This window comes from Rhinolophus hipposideros, assembly GCF_964194185.1.
Source record: "Rhinolophus hipposideros genome assembly, chromosome: 12".
Lineage (NCBI taxonomy): Eukaryota > Metazoa > Chordata > Mammalia > Chiroptera > Rhinolophidae > Rhinolophus > Rhinolophus hipposideros.
Window position 1 is genome coordinate 52,986,239 of NC_138058.1, and position 17,880 is coordinate 53,004,118.

Here is a 17,880-nt window from a genome sequence, read left to right on the forward strand (position 1 = left end):
ACATCGCTTTACAGCTTTCTCTTCAATTCAGTTTTCATTATTTGGTAGAAAATCAGTCTATTCATTGATTCTTTGCTTGAAGGCAGATTACTCTGTTTGTGTATGTGCCCTCCTTATCACCTTCCAAAGGTCTGGAACTTTTCTGAAAGTGGCAGTGGTGATATTTGCAAAGTGCTGAGTTTCTTCAACCTGGGCCATATCTTATTCACCACCATACCCCATCCCAAAGCCCAGTGTTCTCTGTCTTCCATGAGTTCCCCCATGGAGCCTTTGCCAGTTAACTGAGAATTTTCAAATCTGCACCTTGTTTTCACTTACTGTAGCTTTGTGGTTAGATTAATTTTCATTTAACTCAAGCACTTCTGAAGGGAAGGGACAACCTGCCAAAGATTCCATTCTGCTGGCCTCATCCAGTATGAGTCAATTTCAGGCTGTGAATTCTGGAACCCCAGAAAGCTCCTTTCCTAAACCTTTACATCTATTCACACAAAACAGTGTGCTAGCAATCTGCTAAGATTATGTTATCATAATATAGCACCAACAAGACAAATTTTCTTGAGAGCACAAAGAAGCCAGGATTGAGGTATGGGAACTAATCACCCTAGATTTTCAACTTGAAGCAGCAGAGTATAAACATCTAGATGAAAGTAAAGGAACTCATAACCTTCGTTCTGGTCATGGCCTGTATATCTGACATATTTCTGATATAGTGGGGTTGGCATCCTTCCTTTGATTTTACTTCCCTTCCTGGAATTACAGAGTTTGGAGCTGTAATGATATGACAGGGTATGAGTTAGAAATTGTCTTCTAAGGTCAAATGTCTTATAAGAGAGAAATGAAATTGAGACTCAAACAACAACAACAGAAAAATGAAACTTAATTCAGTGCATTGCTTTTCATTTTAAGAAGCATAGAAAGAGATGGTCCAAAGTTAAGAATTTAAAATTATTCCCTGAATTGTCTGTGTGTGTGTGTGTGTAAGTTAGCATGAAATCCAGAAAAATGCAGTAAGTATATGGAGGAGCTACATAAAGAGGAGTCACAGAGAAGACAAAGACAGAACTTCAGGGAAAGTAAAGTGGCAATAGCTGGGAGAAATAAGTACAAATGTGGGTTCAGAGACAGCAAGCATAGCACACAGCATGTAGCTCATGCCAATGAATGTGAGGAAATACAAGGACACAGCACATATCATGCTCCTCAGAACACACCCAACAAGGTGGGCTAATAGGCAGGGGGTAGTAGCCATGTTCAATTAGGAAGCAGTTTCTAAAAGCCTTATCTTATGCATTCAGCCTTTGGCCAGACAGTCTCTGCTCCTGCTATAAAAGGGACTATTTATTTATAGATGTAAAAAAAAAAAATGTATCTGCAAGATTCAACTGAACATTGACCAACAGGCAATCTATTTTATTAAATTATCACCCAGCTTTCACAATTCAACCAGTGATGACTACCATGGTTTAAATCATTAGTCTAATAGTTTGTTTATTTCACTTTTCCTAAGTTTTTGTTTTCTTTGGAAAAAAAAACAAAACAAAACAATTACCGTAGTCCTTTTATGACTTCCTTTGGACTTTCTCCCCTTCCTACTACTATGCAAACAATGTATTTCCCCCATTATCTTCTGAGTCCTGGAATTTTCTAAAATTTTCCTTCTCCTTTCTTTCCCAGGAGTCCTGTCAGCAGAAGCTTGGGTTCCTTCCCCCCTAAAGGGTTTTGGGAAAGTCAAAAATGTAAAGGTACAAATTACTTTTGAGATCATCAAATCGTTCCTCCTCTCTTCGTCTCTCTCAGATAAGGAAAGAGACCCAGGTGAAGTGAGAGGTTTGTCCAAATTCATGCAGAAATGGGCCTGGCTTTTAGCACTGTACACCCTCGGGGTGCATGTTCTCTCTGCATGGCACTGGCTGAGGTGTGGAGGGGTATTCTATGGTTGCTGAACAGTTTCCACACACGTGCTTTGCTCACAGACGGCAAGAACAAAGGAAACGATAGGGTGTGGAATGTTAGGTCTCCTGAGTGATGGGGCCGGGGAACAAGCTCAGGGGACAGGGCTGCCTGGTGTGGTTTGTTCTCACACAGCACAGCCTGGCTCTGACACTCATCGGGAAGCACCCTTCAGGCTCATGATGCTCCATGTCTGAAATTGGAGACCCATACCACCTGCCTCCTTGGGGTGGGGGGTCGGGGTGGGGCCAGGGCAGCACTTTGGTTCAGGCTCATCTGCAGTCCCAGTGAAACTGCACTTACAATCTAATGTGCTCAAGACAGTCTATAAACTGTTGGACGAAAACCAAAGTTACGTATTAGTCAACATTTCAGCTAACAGATAATCTAAAATGCTTAACTGTTTTGGACGAAGAAAAAGGTTTAAAATGTTTCTGAATCTTGATTTAAAAATAAAATAGTATTTTTGTATAGTGTCTCAGAAAGCAGGAGACAAAAATGTTCCGGATATAGGTTCTCAAAGAGAATCAGACCCTTTGGTCAGAGAGGCTGCAGCCAGGAGGGAGCTTGGGAACCAGGCTGGCTGCACTGTGCACAACCCAGCAGTCACCCTATTTTAAGTTTTTGAACATTATAAACAATGACTTATTTCCACTACAAAATAATCAGATTGGATTTTTTACAGTAACTTTTAAGAAATGCATGTTTAACAGAACATTTCAGAACAAAAAGGTTGAAACAAATCTCATTAAAATAAAATTCAGAATGGGTGACTGTCAGTAACATATTACATTCATTCATCTTCTTAACAAAAATATAAAAATAATTATATAACAAATCAAAAGACCTAGGGTATTGAAAAACTCATTTGACTTACCGTGAAAGTGAATAAAGGTATTACTGTCGAAATTTTTAACTAGTTACTATCTACCCTATAAGTCTGTATCTAAAAACTCCAGTGAAAAATTACAGAGGCAAAGGGAGGACTGCAAAATTGGCACACACACTGGAAGACAGCGAAAAATGAGGAGTGTAGAGAAAAAAAAAATATCGTGACCTAGGAGCTATCTTCTTGAGAAATACCAAGTTGGGCTGAGGTCTGGGCTGGCTGACACAGGAATGTGGGATACACAGATGTCCAACCATACCTGCTGGGTCCACTTTTCTCAGACAACCATTATCTACTCAACCCTTATAGAGGAGCATTTCTATGCAACATCTGTGAAAGGTTTTTTGTGTGTTTGTTTTTAAAATTGACCTGGTTTCATTAGGCAGATCGTATGGCATCCCAAAATGGCATTCCCTGTTGTGTGATGAGAGAACACCTCGTTTCACTAGGGAGTCTCAACATTCCTTAAGCAGAGGAGGTAAAACTAATGAGATGGTGCCTCTGAAGCTCCTAAATCATGTGTCGACTGACTGGTAAGTGAAGAGAGAAGTAGAAAGGTAGCTGCTGAAGTGAAAGGAGCTTAATCACCAGGTTGCCTAAATTATACCTGAGGACCAGAGCTTCAGGGCCAGAAGAACATTAGCCTCTGGATAAGGTCACACAGCTGCGGTACTCCACAAACTTTCTGCCATCAGAAAATGATATCTATTGGACACCTATTTGGATAAATGTTATGATGGATCAAAAAGTGGCCACAAATTCTTGGCAGCTTCTCCCATCAAGAGATGGAATCACTCACCCTAGTCTTTGAATCAGGGCTAACCCGCTGATTTGCTTTGACCAATAGGATGTGGGAGAAATGATGCTGTGTGACTTCCATGTCTTGGTCTCTTAAGGCTTTGCTACTTACTCTATCACCTCTGACATCATGTAGAGAAACCCAGGATGAAAGACCCAACAAGGGGTAAGAGGCCCTTCCAGCCACCCTAGGTAAGTTCCCAGAAATGTGAGTGACATCACCTTAGATCATCCAGCCCCAGATGACGTGCCAGCTTAACACAGGCTTATGAGAAATAATAAATCTTTGTGTTTTAAGCTACTACATTTGGGGGTGGCTTGTTACATAGCAATGAGTAACTGAAACATATGTATATTGTGTTAGTATGTACAATGCTGATATAAATATGTTGGTGAGATCTAAATTCATATTCATTGATAATTTCCTGGACTTAAAGACAATAAAACATTGTTATTTAGAAAAACAAAACAACAACAACAAAAAAACAGCAGTGGAGAGCACAGGGCTTTGAATCAAAGAACCGAGTTTAAGACTTGGATTTGCTCTGCCATGTATCAGAGAACATTTGTGATTTTGTACAAGTTCTTTATTCTCTCAACGTCTGTTTTCATATCTATAAAATCCTCATGGCCTTGGATGATGATAAGATTAGAATAACAAAAGTGAATGAATGCTCTGTAAACAGCAAGGCACATTACATAGTTAAGCTGTCATTGTGACTGCTACCTACATGTTACTTACCAAGAGCTTTTTATTTTTCCTTCTCTGCAAAGACATCGTTTGGATCAAGGTATTTAACCTAACTTTCTGTGCTGTAAGTTTCCTTTCTCATGAAGGTGTTATTTGTATATACACATGCATAGAGCACAAAGGGACTTCCAAAGACCAGAAGGTGTCATGAGCCCGTGTCCAGTCTCAGTTTTACTCTTTGTCATCATGCAGTACTTAGGTCCAGTGTAAGGCCCAGAGCCACTCTCGCTCCCTTTCACTATTTCCTGATGGGAGCTGCCACACAGCTCCTATCATATTCCAGTGCAAAGAGAAAAGGATGAAAAAAAGTGGCAGGGTGCCTGGAAACCTAAACGAAGCTGAGGGAAGGAAGAATTAAAAATGGTTAAAAGCTAACTTTATCACACATAATAAGGATGTCTAAACAGGATGTAGGTCAGGAGGACAGACAGCAAAAGGGGGAAAATGAAGGATGGGACATTAAGGAAAAGCAGAGAGGCAGCAAAGAAAGGAGGAATAACTTAGACTGAGAAAGGGCAGAGGGAGGTCAGAAAACTAGTACTTGTCAGGGATAGAAATGGAAAGAGACATCCGTGCGTGAAAAGAACATCTAGAGGGTAGTGTCCGTCTCTTGTGAGAGAGAGCTCAATTTATGTTTGATGAATGAATAACTGAACGAATGAACTGAAAACAGACAACTCAAAAGAAAATTCACACACTGAGCAAGGACTCACCCAGCAATAGGGCAGTTAACAGGCCTGAATGGGTGAAACAGTCTCACGGGGAACAGCAATTCCATCTGGATGGGCATGAAGGAGGAAGCAATTTATTCTTTAAGATGAAGGGGGAAGGTCCACAGGCTTCTTTTCTAGTCCGTATAATAAATCCTCACAAAAAAGGGACAGTTGCTTTTACCTAAGGTAAATCTCTATTGCTAACATTTAAGATATTTCTCCTTACTTTGTCCTGGCTACAATAAGGCCTTCCCCCCTGAATTCTCCACATCATCAGTTTTGCTCTCAGATGGCTCTAACCTCCTAACAATGCTCTTTCTAAATATGCTGGTAAAGGTCAAATAATTGTAACAGGATTCTGCATGCTCTAAAATTCTCTTTTTTACAGCTAAATATTATGCTCTTAGAGAGCAAACCTTTGACATGGATCACACACAAGAATAAAGTGTCTTTTTTTTTTTTATTTCACTGTCTTCTCATAAAATACTACCAGTATTAATACTATGTATTAGGCTTCTTTTTATTTACATTTTCACATGGTTGTTTGGGTTTTTATTCTCTTGTCAAAGTATGTCTTGTCTATCAACCTCCTTAGTAAGTGGGAACCTACTTAATATGCTAAACTAGGTTAAGCCATAGTGGGAACATATTCTGTACTTAACCAGTTCACTCGTTATTAATGCATACACAGAGAAAAAGAAGGAAAACATAATTCCTGATTTTAAGAAACACCCTTTAGTTGGTAAGACAAGACTTGATGCATGTAACAGTCAAAGAACAATGCAAGGAAGTATGTGATTAATTGGTAACATGGAAAGAGATATTTGAGGAGTTCCTAGGGAGTGGGACGGGTGTTGGTTGAAGCACGAAGACCTTGTGAAGAAAGTGGAATTTAACTGGAGTCCTGCAGGATTACCAATATCAGAAAAGGTGGAAGGGAGAGATAAAGGCATCATGTGCTCTGAGAGGTGATGAGAGGTGAGGCTTGGTGCTTGGAATGGAGGGTTTCTGAAACATTGAAAACTGCACCATAAAAAAGGGGCTTGGGGAAAAACTACCAGGGTTTTAAAGTGAGACAAGGAGTAGCATCACTGCCCAATGGCAGGAAGATAATTTTTCTCCTCTTCAAAATGTAAGTTATCATGACTAAGAGTGGGCCTGTTCATTCATTCATCCATCCATCCATCCATCCACCCACCCACCCACCAATAAGTACAGGTTGGCACATTACATCAAATCCTAATCTAGGGACAGGAGGCTACAACATACTCTCCTTGAGAATCACACAGAGTAGGAGACACTGACCCAAAAAAGCAGTGATTTCAATGTATTATTAAATCCATTGTGTTATGATAAAGAGATACATGGGAATTAAATTACAAGGGATCAGAGGAGGGATACCGACGCCATCCTGGGGGGCTGAAGGCTGAAAACACTTCAAAGAGAAGGAAATGTGGTCTTGAAAGAGGATTATAAGTTGTAGAAGGGGGAAGAGTCCACTGCAAATGCAAAGACACAGAGCATGAAAAGGGAGGGGGCCTGATTCAGGTGGGAACCAGGATGAATGTGGAGAAGGGGCAGGGGTGGGTAGGGGTCACCGACTATCTAAAATACAGGAAGCTAAAGAGCTGTGAGAACATACCCCTTCCCTGCCAATAATTTACAGTGAGATTTTGAATGACTTCCTTCTCCATGTTTTCAATTTCTTCATTTAACTGACCACTCTTAGTTCTGAATGCCAAAGTCAAAATTACGTCCATACAATAATAACCATCCTGAGGTTTATGTTTACAGGACTCACAGAAGCTTGGAGATAAAATGGAAGGCATCTCGTTGAACCTCCCTTCCAATGTAACATTTCTGCTAAGCATTCCTGGCAGGTGGCCATCCAGACGGAAAGAAATCTTTCCAGCTCCAGGGAGCTCAGTCCATCTCAGGAAGCAGCCCAATTCATTACTGTACATCATTAGTTGTGAGAAATTTTTTTCTTAAACTGAGAATAAATATGTCTTCCCGCAGCTTCCACCCATTTGGACCCCCTAGAGTGACTGAAAAAAAAATAACCTATTGTGCCTCCTACATGCAGATGGTACTATATTACATTTATAATAGTGAATTGAGGATTGTCCCTTTTCCTCACTGAAGGACTTGTTAATTAACAACTGGCTGAGCTTTGATTAATTAGGTTCTCTAATATAATGTGCCACATTCCCTTTCATGAAGACCTTGAAGGGACATCTGTTACTGTTAGTAATGCTCCATTTTCTTCCTTTACTGATTAGTGATATCTTATGTTTGCACAATAATTCACCCTTTTCCAAGGAAGCATCTTCACATAAATTACCGTATGGTAACGTCTAAGAAAGTGCCTACCACTGCTATTATGTTGTTATCGTCACAAAAACCTTTGTATTTATTTTATGATACACTATAAAAAATAGGGCAAGTCCTATAAAACATGTCTGCGTGAATCCTAGGGTTTCTGACAAAACAAAGGGCAAGAGATGTCAAAGAACTGATGTATTTTAAGAACAGAAAGAAGAAAACAGTAATTATCAGAACAAACTCCAATTAGGGACAAATAAATGATACTTACTTTAACTAAGGACCATGTATTTTCCTGTCTTAACATTTGTATAATCACAACTACTCATGCAACAAACATATATACTAAGTGCCCGGCACTGGGACTAAAGAGATAGCGTGAAATAAAGCACTGTTTTAACTTTGGATATTAAATGTAAAGCAAAAGTTGAAAGAAATGAGATGACGTAGCCAAAATGATGTCTTGGTGGCCTAGGAAAGATTGAGGAGAAGTCATGGCAAGGAAGGGGGAGAGCACCTCAGCAGGACAAACAGAATGTCAACGCCATGTTTCTAAGCACGGTCTTCCCAAAAGCCAAGTGTGAAGGGTTAACTGTAAGGCGGTGCTATGAAGACTGTCAAGGACAGGCCCCGGAACCTCTCACATTCCGGAATGAGCCTGGTCCTACAGGGCTAGGTGGACGTTCTGCTACTATGACTAAAATGAAAGCAACTTTTCCCCCCATCAAACCAAAGAGAGATGGGTTTGTTACTCCAAAGAGCATTGTAAAAACGTAGACTCTTCTTTGCCTCACCAAGTAATAAGTCTGGGTAGATGTGTGATGGCAAATGTCCAGGATCCCTGGGGAGCACTTCTAGGACACATGCAGGGTTTCACCCCATTGGACCCAATGGTGAAGCACCTATAAGAGTCACTGCAGAGGCTCCGATGACACGCCCACTAAGGATGGATACCCCACTGCCTCCCTGGCTACATACTGAGGGCCGTATTTGCCTGGATCATCCTCTGCCTGCAAAAGTGCAAGGCACGCTAACAGGAAGACCTTGTAGTGACTTAACCTGACGACTCCTGGTTTGGATCTGAGGAACCGTACGTGTAAATGCCACGTCCTAACAACAGTTCAGTGACTTCTCCACAGAAACAGGAGACTATGAGCTTTCCCTAATACTTGGGGAAAACAAACCGCATGCTGGAAACTGTGCCTCCCATGATGCTAACACTCAAGACAGAGGAGGAAACTTGATGAACTGATGACAAACCGACCTTGTTGGCAGAGTGCAGCAGCCATCCGCTGTGAGTCTGACTTGAGTTTCGTAGCTATCCAGAGGGCACACGGCCTGTTGAACGGACGGGCACTCCACAGTGCTGCAGTCCACGCTGAACACTGGAAGGGGCAGACAGAGGCACCATTTACTGTGACATGTACTGGCATTTGGAGTCCCAAAATGAAACGCTGGCTCTGGACAAATTTCTGTATTGTCCTTGCTCCCAGAAACCTTGTCCTAGCACTGGTATTTTTATTTCACTCAACGTTAGAGAACTGTGACATGTCCCAGGTCTTTTGTGCAAGGAAAGCAGGGAACAAGATATTGAAGCATTAAGATGAAAACTCAGAGAGACAGAGAGTTAAACCAATGGTGGCTATGTGGGTGGAGGGCGGTAGTCAGCCAGAGTCATTTCTGACAGAACAGTTCAAGAGAGGAACGAGGGATTGTTCTGCCTGAAGCATTTATCTGGCAGGTAAAAGAAAATCTGACCAATGATTAGAAACCTGTAAAGAGTTTCGAAATCACTACAGACCACACGAGAAATTCTGCCACAAGAAGAAGAAGTTAGAAATCATTTAAAGAAACAGCTGGGACACGACAAGGAATCCAATGTGGCAAAAGTAGCAAATAGTTAAAAAGGTGACTTAGCACATACTATCAAGCCAACGGATGGATGGTGGGGGGTGGGGGTGGATGTGGAAAGATTAGGGCTGATTGTTTCCGTATAAACCATCTGGCATTTTGATGCATACAGGTCTCTAAAAATAACTTTGTTTTATGATTGTTTTTAAGTGTAATACTTTAAAGTGACAGATATATCTGCAAATGAGGGCTATGACCTTCTCTAGGGGAATGAAGCAGGTAGCGACAGTACCATAAATTTTAATCCCACCTCCCCCATTAATCATACTTGGAAGAAAGGACAAAAAAAAAGAAATGAGAAAAAGACATGGTCCCTCTCTGGAGGCACTTCTGTACCAGTGGATTATCACCCTGGTTCTCCAAAGAGGCCAGAAATAGTCAGGCTGCCATTAGCCCACAGTGTCAGGCGTTCAGTGTACTGATAAAAACACCCCATCTTTGCGCGTTCGGAGAGGTGGGGGTAGCTGTAGGGGACGTGCTCCCCTCGGATGCAAAGGAGCAAGGAAGCTCAGACAAAGCTCGTGCATACCTGGTTTGCACTCATACAGGTCACAGCACTCTCCCGGCTTCCCTGAGGCTTTTGACACTAGTATGTTCAGGTATCCAGGCTGGCAGACTTTGCGCAGACAGCCCGCAGGGTCGCACACGCAGCGGCTGGGTAAGGGGCAGCACTCCCCAGGAGGAGCATAGCCCTCGATCAGAACAGAATCTTCAGGACAACGCGGAGAGAACTGGACTTCACATCGGGCCTTGGAGCAATCTGGCTTCTCTTCTAAATGGGAGAGAAAGAATTTAGCACATGCCCAAGGGCAGTGTGGGGCACTGTCATCAGAAGTGCAGGACTCCCGATGATCTGTTTACTATGCAAGGAGGAGAGGGGCAAGAGAGGTCTGGTGGAAACCCTCCAGCTCAGCTTAGCCAGCCATGAAGACCTCTCCTGAGATCTGCTCATGACACGAGAACGTGAGGCTGAGGTTGCCTCTGTCTCTATCTTCCCACTCACTTGTGTTGAACAATCAACATTGTTCACTGCATTGACCAAAATGAAGAAAGGCAAAGGGAAGACGCCTCCATGACCTGGAGAATCTGAAAACTGGACTCAATCACTGGCTACATGAGAGATCTTTGACTTTAAGGGGAGTTTCAAGGCTGGTCTTTGAAAACAGTGCATGCTTAAACACCAAAACAGACCCACAAATAAATTACGGCCTCTCCAGGGACTGGAGACAACATGCATACGAATCAACCTCCAAGCTCTGAATTTTGAGGAGATGAACTTAGTGAGAGTCTATGATTCTATGATTTAGAATCTTAACAAGATGCATAATGAGCCAAATTCCCATGTAATTTCCCTAAATGACATCTGGTATTTCTATCTCTAGCAGAGATCCATCAACTGTACCCCATTCTCCTTTCTCTAGCATTATGTATTGATTGATCTATTGCTGCATCTCAACTTTAAAAATAAATCAAGCCAAGTCCTAGCTTCTGGAGCCCTCAGTCTCGTAGACTTTTAAGAAACCTACACCAACAGTAGCTCCTTGAGGAAGAGACTACATAAACCAAAAGCACATCCTCAGAGCCCCATGACCTTTGGGGAAGTAAGGGAGAGAGTTCAAAAAACGTTGGGTGAAAATGGCATCGTGTAGTATTGGGGTACAGTATCATGAGCTCCGTCTTCCTGAAAGTAAAACCCACGCAGAATCACACAGCAGGGTTAGACCCAAGAGGTCACCTAGTTTAGTCTTCTCAACTAAAAAGTTTAGTCACTTTTGTAGATAAAGAACCTGAAGCCTAAGAGTTCAAGTGAGCTGCCTAAGGTCAGAAGTAAAACTAAAGCAAGGATCCAGGCCTCCTACTGGCGGTTCACTTAGCTCTTTGTATTATAAAAGTAGATCTATTTCCAAAAACCAGTGTTCCTTGGGTTGTTTTCTGCCTTAATTGCTGTATCTTTCATTTCAATGTCCACCTTCCTTATCTAACTACTTCTTGTCTAATCAACCCATAGTATAGAAGAACCTTCATACTCGTAGTTCTAGTCAATTCTTTAAAAAAAATACTTATTGAGCACCTGCTGTTCCAGTGGCTTGAGATACAACATAAAAAGAAACCCAGATCCCTGCTTTCAAAAAGCTTATGATGCAGTGGAGGGTGACAGAAAATAATAAGCCTTATAAATCAGCAAACTATATAGGTAATACTGGGTGGTAAGTGCTATGGGGAAAAAACAGCAAGGGGGAATTAAGAGTGCATGGAAAAAGGTGGAGGGGCAGCGTCAATTTGGTCAGAATAAGCATCACTGAGAACCTGACGTTTGAACAAAGACTTGAAGGAGTGAAGGGGTGGGCCCTGGAGATGTCTGGGAGAAGGGCATCCAGCAGAGGGCACAGTTAATGTACCCCGGCATGTCCCAGGATGAGCAAGGGGGCCAGTGTGGCTCCAGCAGGGCAGATGGAAGATGCACATATCCTATTTTCATATATAGCCCCAAGCAACTGCCTTGAGAAGAGAACACAATTAAGAAGAATTCCACTCTTGGATCCCGGTCAGTGTGGGGAGAACAAAGCAAAGAACTGAGGAGAAGACGCTGTCTCTTTCCTATATGAGGACTGACTGAGATAGAGAGTTTGTAAAGTGTACTCAGTTGGCTTATCTGGCTAACACCAACACATGGTCTCATAATACGAGCTCTGTGACTTGAATTGCAAATAGCACTTAATTTCTACTCTTGTTAATGGCCTATAATTAACTTATTCTGCATCACATTCTATTACCTTCTTGTTGTGCAAAATACTTGGTATGTATAATGAGACTTTTCAAACCTATGCTTCAGTAATAAAACATGTTTTCATTAAAACCCAGCATATTAGATCTTCCTAGTTATTCTTCTCTTTCTATTTCTTTTAACCGTCCCAACATGGTCTCCTATTGATGTGTGTTTTGCAGTTCAATCCTTAAGAGATTTATTTACTTCTTAAGAACTGCCTTTGTAATAAAAGTGAGATAAGGTAGGCTGCCACAGACACCGAACCACTGTCGGAAAGGACTTAAGAATGTTAAAAATGAGGGTTGGATCTTATTAAATGCTTTTCTTACTTTTCTCAAAATGATCATTATTGGCTTTCCCTTTAATTTACTAATATAATCAATTAGTAGATTTTTAAACCATCCTTGTTTTCTTAGAATAAACCCTGTTTCAAAAGATCCCGATGGATTTGACTTGGTAACATTTTAAGATTGTTAAACATTTAAGCTTGAGTAATATTAATCTTTAGCTCTGTCCTTTGTGTATCTGTGGTAGCCTCATCCAGTATTAGTTTCAGAGTTACATGAACTTTTTCAAAGAGCTTTACCTCTTTCTCTGCTGTGAAACATTTTAAATAACACAGGAATTATCTATTCTTTGATGTTTCAATAAAACTCACCTGTTAAATTATCTGAACTCGGTATTTTTTTTAAAGGGGGAAGAGATGGTTATTAGGTTCTTTGGTCTTCTTTGGTTATTAGATTATTCAGGTGTTCTACCATTTTAGAATCATCTGTACTAACATATTTTAGTAAGAATACTATTTAATTCATTTAGAGTTTCAAATTCATTTTACGCTGTATTGACCATTTCTTTTTTTGTAGTTTATATGTTCATCAATTCTAAGCTTTTTAATTTCTTCCTTCTTTGTCTTTCTAATTATTTTGTTTTTGTTTTTCTCCAGTGTTTTAAGATTAATGCTTACTTAGCTTGCTTCTATTTTATTTTCTTAGAAAGGCTAATAATTTTAATTATGACTTCAATACTTTAGCCAAATGTTGCTTTGGTTACATTCTAATTTTTGATATGCATTACTCTCGGTGTAACTCATTTCTAAATAATCTATAATTCAACTGTGATTTCCTCTTTAACGACTTAGAAGAATGCTAGTAAATTTCTGCAGGGTTTTTTTTTTTTGGCTTCCTTTTGATTTTTAATTTATAGTTTCACTGTCTTGCTGCCAGAGAATATAGGTTATACAAATTTCTACTTCTGTTAAATTTTTGAGTTTATGTTTTTGTTTTTTTGCCATGTGTGTATGTATAAATGTGGCCTACGGCCAACTTTAAAATATACTGATATTTGAAAAGAACATGTGTTCTTTGTTTATTGGATACAAACTTACAAATCTATTAAATCAAGCTTCTTAATTATGACAGTCAGATCACTTATATCTTATATTTTTTTATCTACTTTCTAAGAAGGGTCTATAAAAATCTTCCACTATGAACCAGTAACTTCTCCTTGTATTTCTAACCGTTTTTTACTTTAAACTTGCAAGGCTGTATTGTTCACTTTGTGACTAGGAGGCATAAGATTCAAGCCTGTTATACTGACTTAACAAATTGTAAAATAATGCTTTCAAAGAATTTAGATTTCTAAGATCTATATCTTTCTTCTTATTTTGTAATTGCTAACTTCCTTAGAGTTATTCTTCTCTCCTTTCAACTCTCTATTCACCTTTCAATAGATTATGCGGAACCCTCACTCACTCAGCATCCTTCCCTTCCCCCAGTCAGTCAGCAGCCTGTCACTTAAACCCAACCATGGTTACCATAGCATCAGGAATTGTTTTCTGATACCTTCTTTCTCAGCCTGTTCCTAAATAAGTCTTCCAGTAAATTTCATTTAGTCATCTATGTCTCCATTTCATCTCTCTTCCATGGAGAAACTGAGGGGAAAACTACAGCTACACCATGCATTTTCCATCATTTAGAAGGCTTTTCTGACATTACCTCTGAATTTTTAATTTTATCCATTTGAAAAGAAGCCTTTCCTGACTCTTTCCCTATGGTGTCTAACAAATCTATATACAATACTTAATTTAATTAACAAGTTTTTTCAGTCTGGTTGCCCTGGCAACTACTTTACATCTGGAATCTTACAAATAACAACAGCAACAACTGCCCCATATATAGCAAGACTAAAGTAATACTATCACTTGAAACAGGTGAAATTAATGGAAAATAGGCTGGTTTCACCATTTTAATAATCTTCCTATAAGAGGTTAGCCCTTAAAATATTGACAGGGTCATCCAGTATTAAAGCGATTCTACAATAATAATGGAAAGTTTGTGTCAATCCTATCACTTTAGCCTGTGTGACTGCATGTTGGCCAGTTGAAGACCTTTTCCAGGTCTGTATGTCAACAGGGAACATACCATCATGATTTACAGGTAGCAAATGCATTCAAGAGTTTTCTGTTTAAACACGGAGTTAGATAAAACCAAAGCCAAATGAAAAACTACTAGATGGGAAGAGAAAGAGAACGGAAAAATTATATTGCCAAATTCTTAGAATATCAACTTAATTTTTGTAGTCCCACACATCTGCCTCTGAAATCTTCCTCCTCTTTCAACAGCACTTAAAATGGTCACTTCACACACACACAAAAAGATATGCTGCACACTTATTAATGGAAAACAGGTAACAAAGAATGGACTAGTTAAATTTATAGGCAACTAACTACAAAGAAGTGAATGCTGCTGAGGACTGAGTCCTCTCCTGAAATCCATCCCAATTTTCACACATGCACCCAAGGAGCAGGGAATCATTGTAATTCTTGGGAGTTCCAAGTATAGATATTTCTAGGGACCCCAAATTTGATCAGACCTGATATCACAGAGTTCAGTAGGCAAAGCACAGAATAAAGAGGGGAAGAGCCTGCTGTCACTGCTTTCCCTACACCTCATTCTGGTTACTCTCCCTCCTTTATAATCTGAAGTCCTAGAGTAGCTATGGCATCAACCCAGGGAAGGTATCACAGGGGTCACTTGGTGGTCCTGGGAGACAAATATGGTACCAGCTGAGGTGCAATCTATGAAGTCCTCTCCAATCCTTTTTTCACTCATTCACTCAACAAATATTTACTGAATGACTTCCATGTGTCAGGGGTTCCAGGCACAGGGCTTAGAGTGGGAAATGAAAACAAAGTCCTTGCCTTCCTGGATTTATAATTCCAGAGGAATTAGACAAGCAAACAGCCACACAGCATAATGCCAGGTGGTGATTAATGCTTTGAAGTAGAATCAGCCATGTGGGCGTATTGCATTAGCCAGGTGGGGGAGGGTAGGTCTCTCTGAGGATATGGCACCTACACAGAGACCTGAATGAAAGAAAGGAGAAGGCATGCAAATAAGGGGGCAGGAGGTCACAGACACAGGGAACACCAAGCATGAAGGTGCTAAGGCAAAAATGAGCATACGCTCCAAGTACAAAAATATGCCTCACGACTACTGAGAAGAAACCTAAACTAGTATAATTCACCAGTAGAAAATACCAACAGACGTAAGACAATATCTTGATGGATAGCATTTCTTCTTAAGGCTTCAATTCCCATGACCATGCTAGAGAAATGAAAACAATCTCTCCTAATTGGGTACCTTCTATGTGTGAGGCATCATGCCTGTACTCGTTGCCACACCCCTTTGCACTCTCATGTGAAGAAGAGATGACATCTTCATCTCTACTTGGTGGAGGAGGCATAGAGAGGCTATGAAACTTGGCCAAGGTCACAAAGGAAGTGGCAGAGACTCCAAAGGCCATAATCTTCCCACTAATTCCCAATGCTGAAAGCAAAAGAAACATCAACTTTTCTAGTCGGCTTTCCTGGTGTTTGCATGGCTGCACTTTTGCCCACATGTAGAATGAAACATTCATTTGCAAAGATAAAGAGGTTCAGGGTCTTGGGTGTGTCCTCCTCTCCCTTGGGTCAGCCACCCTCCCCATCTCATTCGCTCCCTGGCCTTGAAGACCTCACATGATAAGAGGAGGAGCCTTCTTGTACCCAGGATTATTCTGTTCTGAAAAACTTCTATTACACATGCAAGGCATATGTCATCCCTCTGTTTTTAAATTTAGAGACTGACTCCTTTAAAATTACACTGTGAATTCTTTTCATTCACATTCCACGATTTTATCATAACCTTTTTTGGCAAGCTTCGCGGTGAGGACTTGTTCCACACAATCATAACCCCGAGGGAAAAAATTAGGCTTGTTGATACAGTCCCAGAAATATTTCATATTTCAGCTCGTTCAGAAACAGCAGCTGTACTTTCCCAGCACTTTCTTCCACTCAGGTTTTAGAATTTAACAGTGATGGAATCTACACAGAGCCTTTTCTTGGTGGTTTGATAAAGATAAAACCATATTAAATTGTTTTCAATTACCTAATAGTTAGTTTGCATCATACTAGAATACAAATTAGCCAAATATAAAGAAAAAAAATTAAATGATCTGTAAGATTACAACATGTGATAGTTTAGTGGTTTTCAACACTGGCTGCATATTAGAATCATTTATAAAGATTTTAAGAATACTACTTACTGTCGGGAATCCCACCTTAAATCAATTAAATCAGAATTTCTGGGGGAGGAGCCTGGGAATTAACATTTGGCTCAGTCGCTCCCTGGGTGATTTTACTGCGTGAATAGGGCTGTGAATCACTGCGTTACTCCTCCAAGCAAACTGGGAATCTGTACAGTGAAATTCTCTATTGACAACCGAGCTTCGCCAAGAGTACATTCGAATGGCAGCTGGCCAAATGTCAAAGCAGCACTGAGCCTTCCAGCTTCCTGCCTACCAGCAAGTGGTCCACGCTATATGCTGAGCCCCATCACACCGCTAGGAATCTCCCACCACACATCTTTTCTATGCAGGATGTTATTGAATTGGGTTGAAAATGATGCTTTAGATTAGAGCTCTGCTACCAAAGGGTAGCCCCTGTACCCGCAGCAGCACCATCACCTGGGAGCTTGTTAACAGCTGCAGAGGCTTGGTCCCCGGTGCCAGACCTACTGCATCAGAACCTGCATTTTAGCAAGACTCCCAGGGGACTCCGCTGTATCACCATGTTTGAGACAAAGTGATCTAGAGTGGTGGTTCTCAAACAGTGGGCCACAGACCAGCGCATGAGCATATCCTGGGCACTTGCTAGAAACACAAATTCTAAGGCTCCACACCAGTCAGACCTCTGCAGAAACTCTGGGGTGATGCCCAATAATCTGTTCGAACTAGCCCCCCCAAGAGATTCTCATGCACGTGACGATTTGCGAACCACAGTGCTAAAATAATGATTCCCGACCCTGGCAGCACATTGGAGTCCCCTGGAGCGCTTTAAAAATCCAGAGTTCACCCCAAAACTCATTAAATCAGAATTACTGGAAGTGGGACCCCAGCATCAGTATTTTTAAAAGTCCCTCAGATGACTCCAATATGCAGTCAAGGTTGATTCACTGTTCTAGCTGCCCTCCCACCCCCAATACTCCATACTCCCAGAGGAGTGGAAGCTGCTTTAATTCTTAGGAAACCTGAACCAACAGGTTCTCTGGAACCTTCTTGGACAAGGTCAGAGCTTCCTGGGAGGGGTGCGAAGTGCTGAGAGAGGCTTACGGGATCCACCTCTGGTGGTAAGAGCTGGGGTAGAGGGAAGAAGGAGTGGGAAAGCCAGATTCCAAAGGTGTGTGGAGGCATCCTACTGAATTTCAAATCACAGTTTACAAAAATTTATTAGAATTTT

The 17,880-nt window shown here is 40.9% G+C and overlaps 1 protein-coding gene across 2 annotated transcripts in view; it reads right to left on the bottom strand.

Annotated features, from left to right (window-relative positions):
• CRIM1 (cysteine rich transmembrane BMP regulator 1) overlaps positions 1–17,880 on the bottom strand; it is a 184,471-nt gene that overhangs the window by 94,155 nt on the left and 72,436 nt on the right. For both annotated transcript variants that reach the window (XM_081069037.1, XM_081069038.1), the window contains 2 exons: positions 9,867–10,109; positions 8,691–8,811 (listed from right to left, as the gene is read on the bottom strand). In XM_081069037.1, the coding sequence (XP_080925163.1) occupies positions 8,691–8,811; positions 9,867–10,109 (364 nt within the window). The remainder of the gene's footprint in view (positions 1–8,690; positions 8,812–9,866; positions 10,110–17,880) is intronic.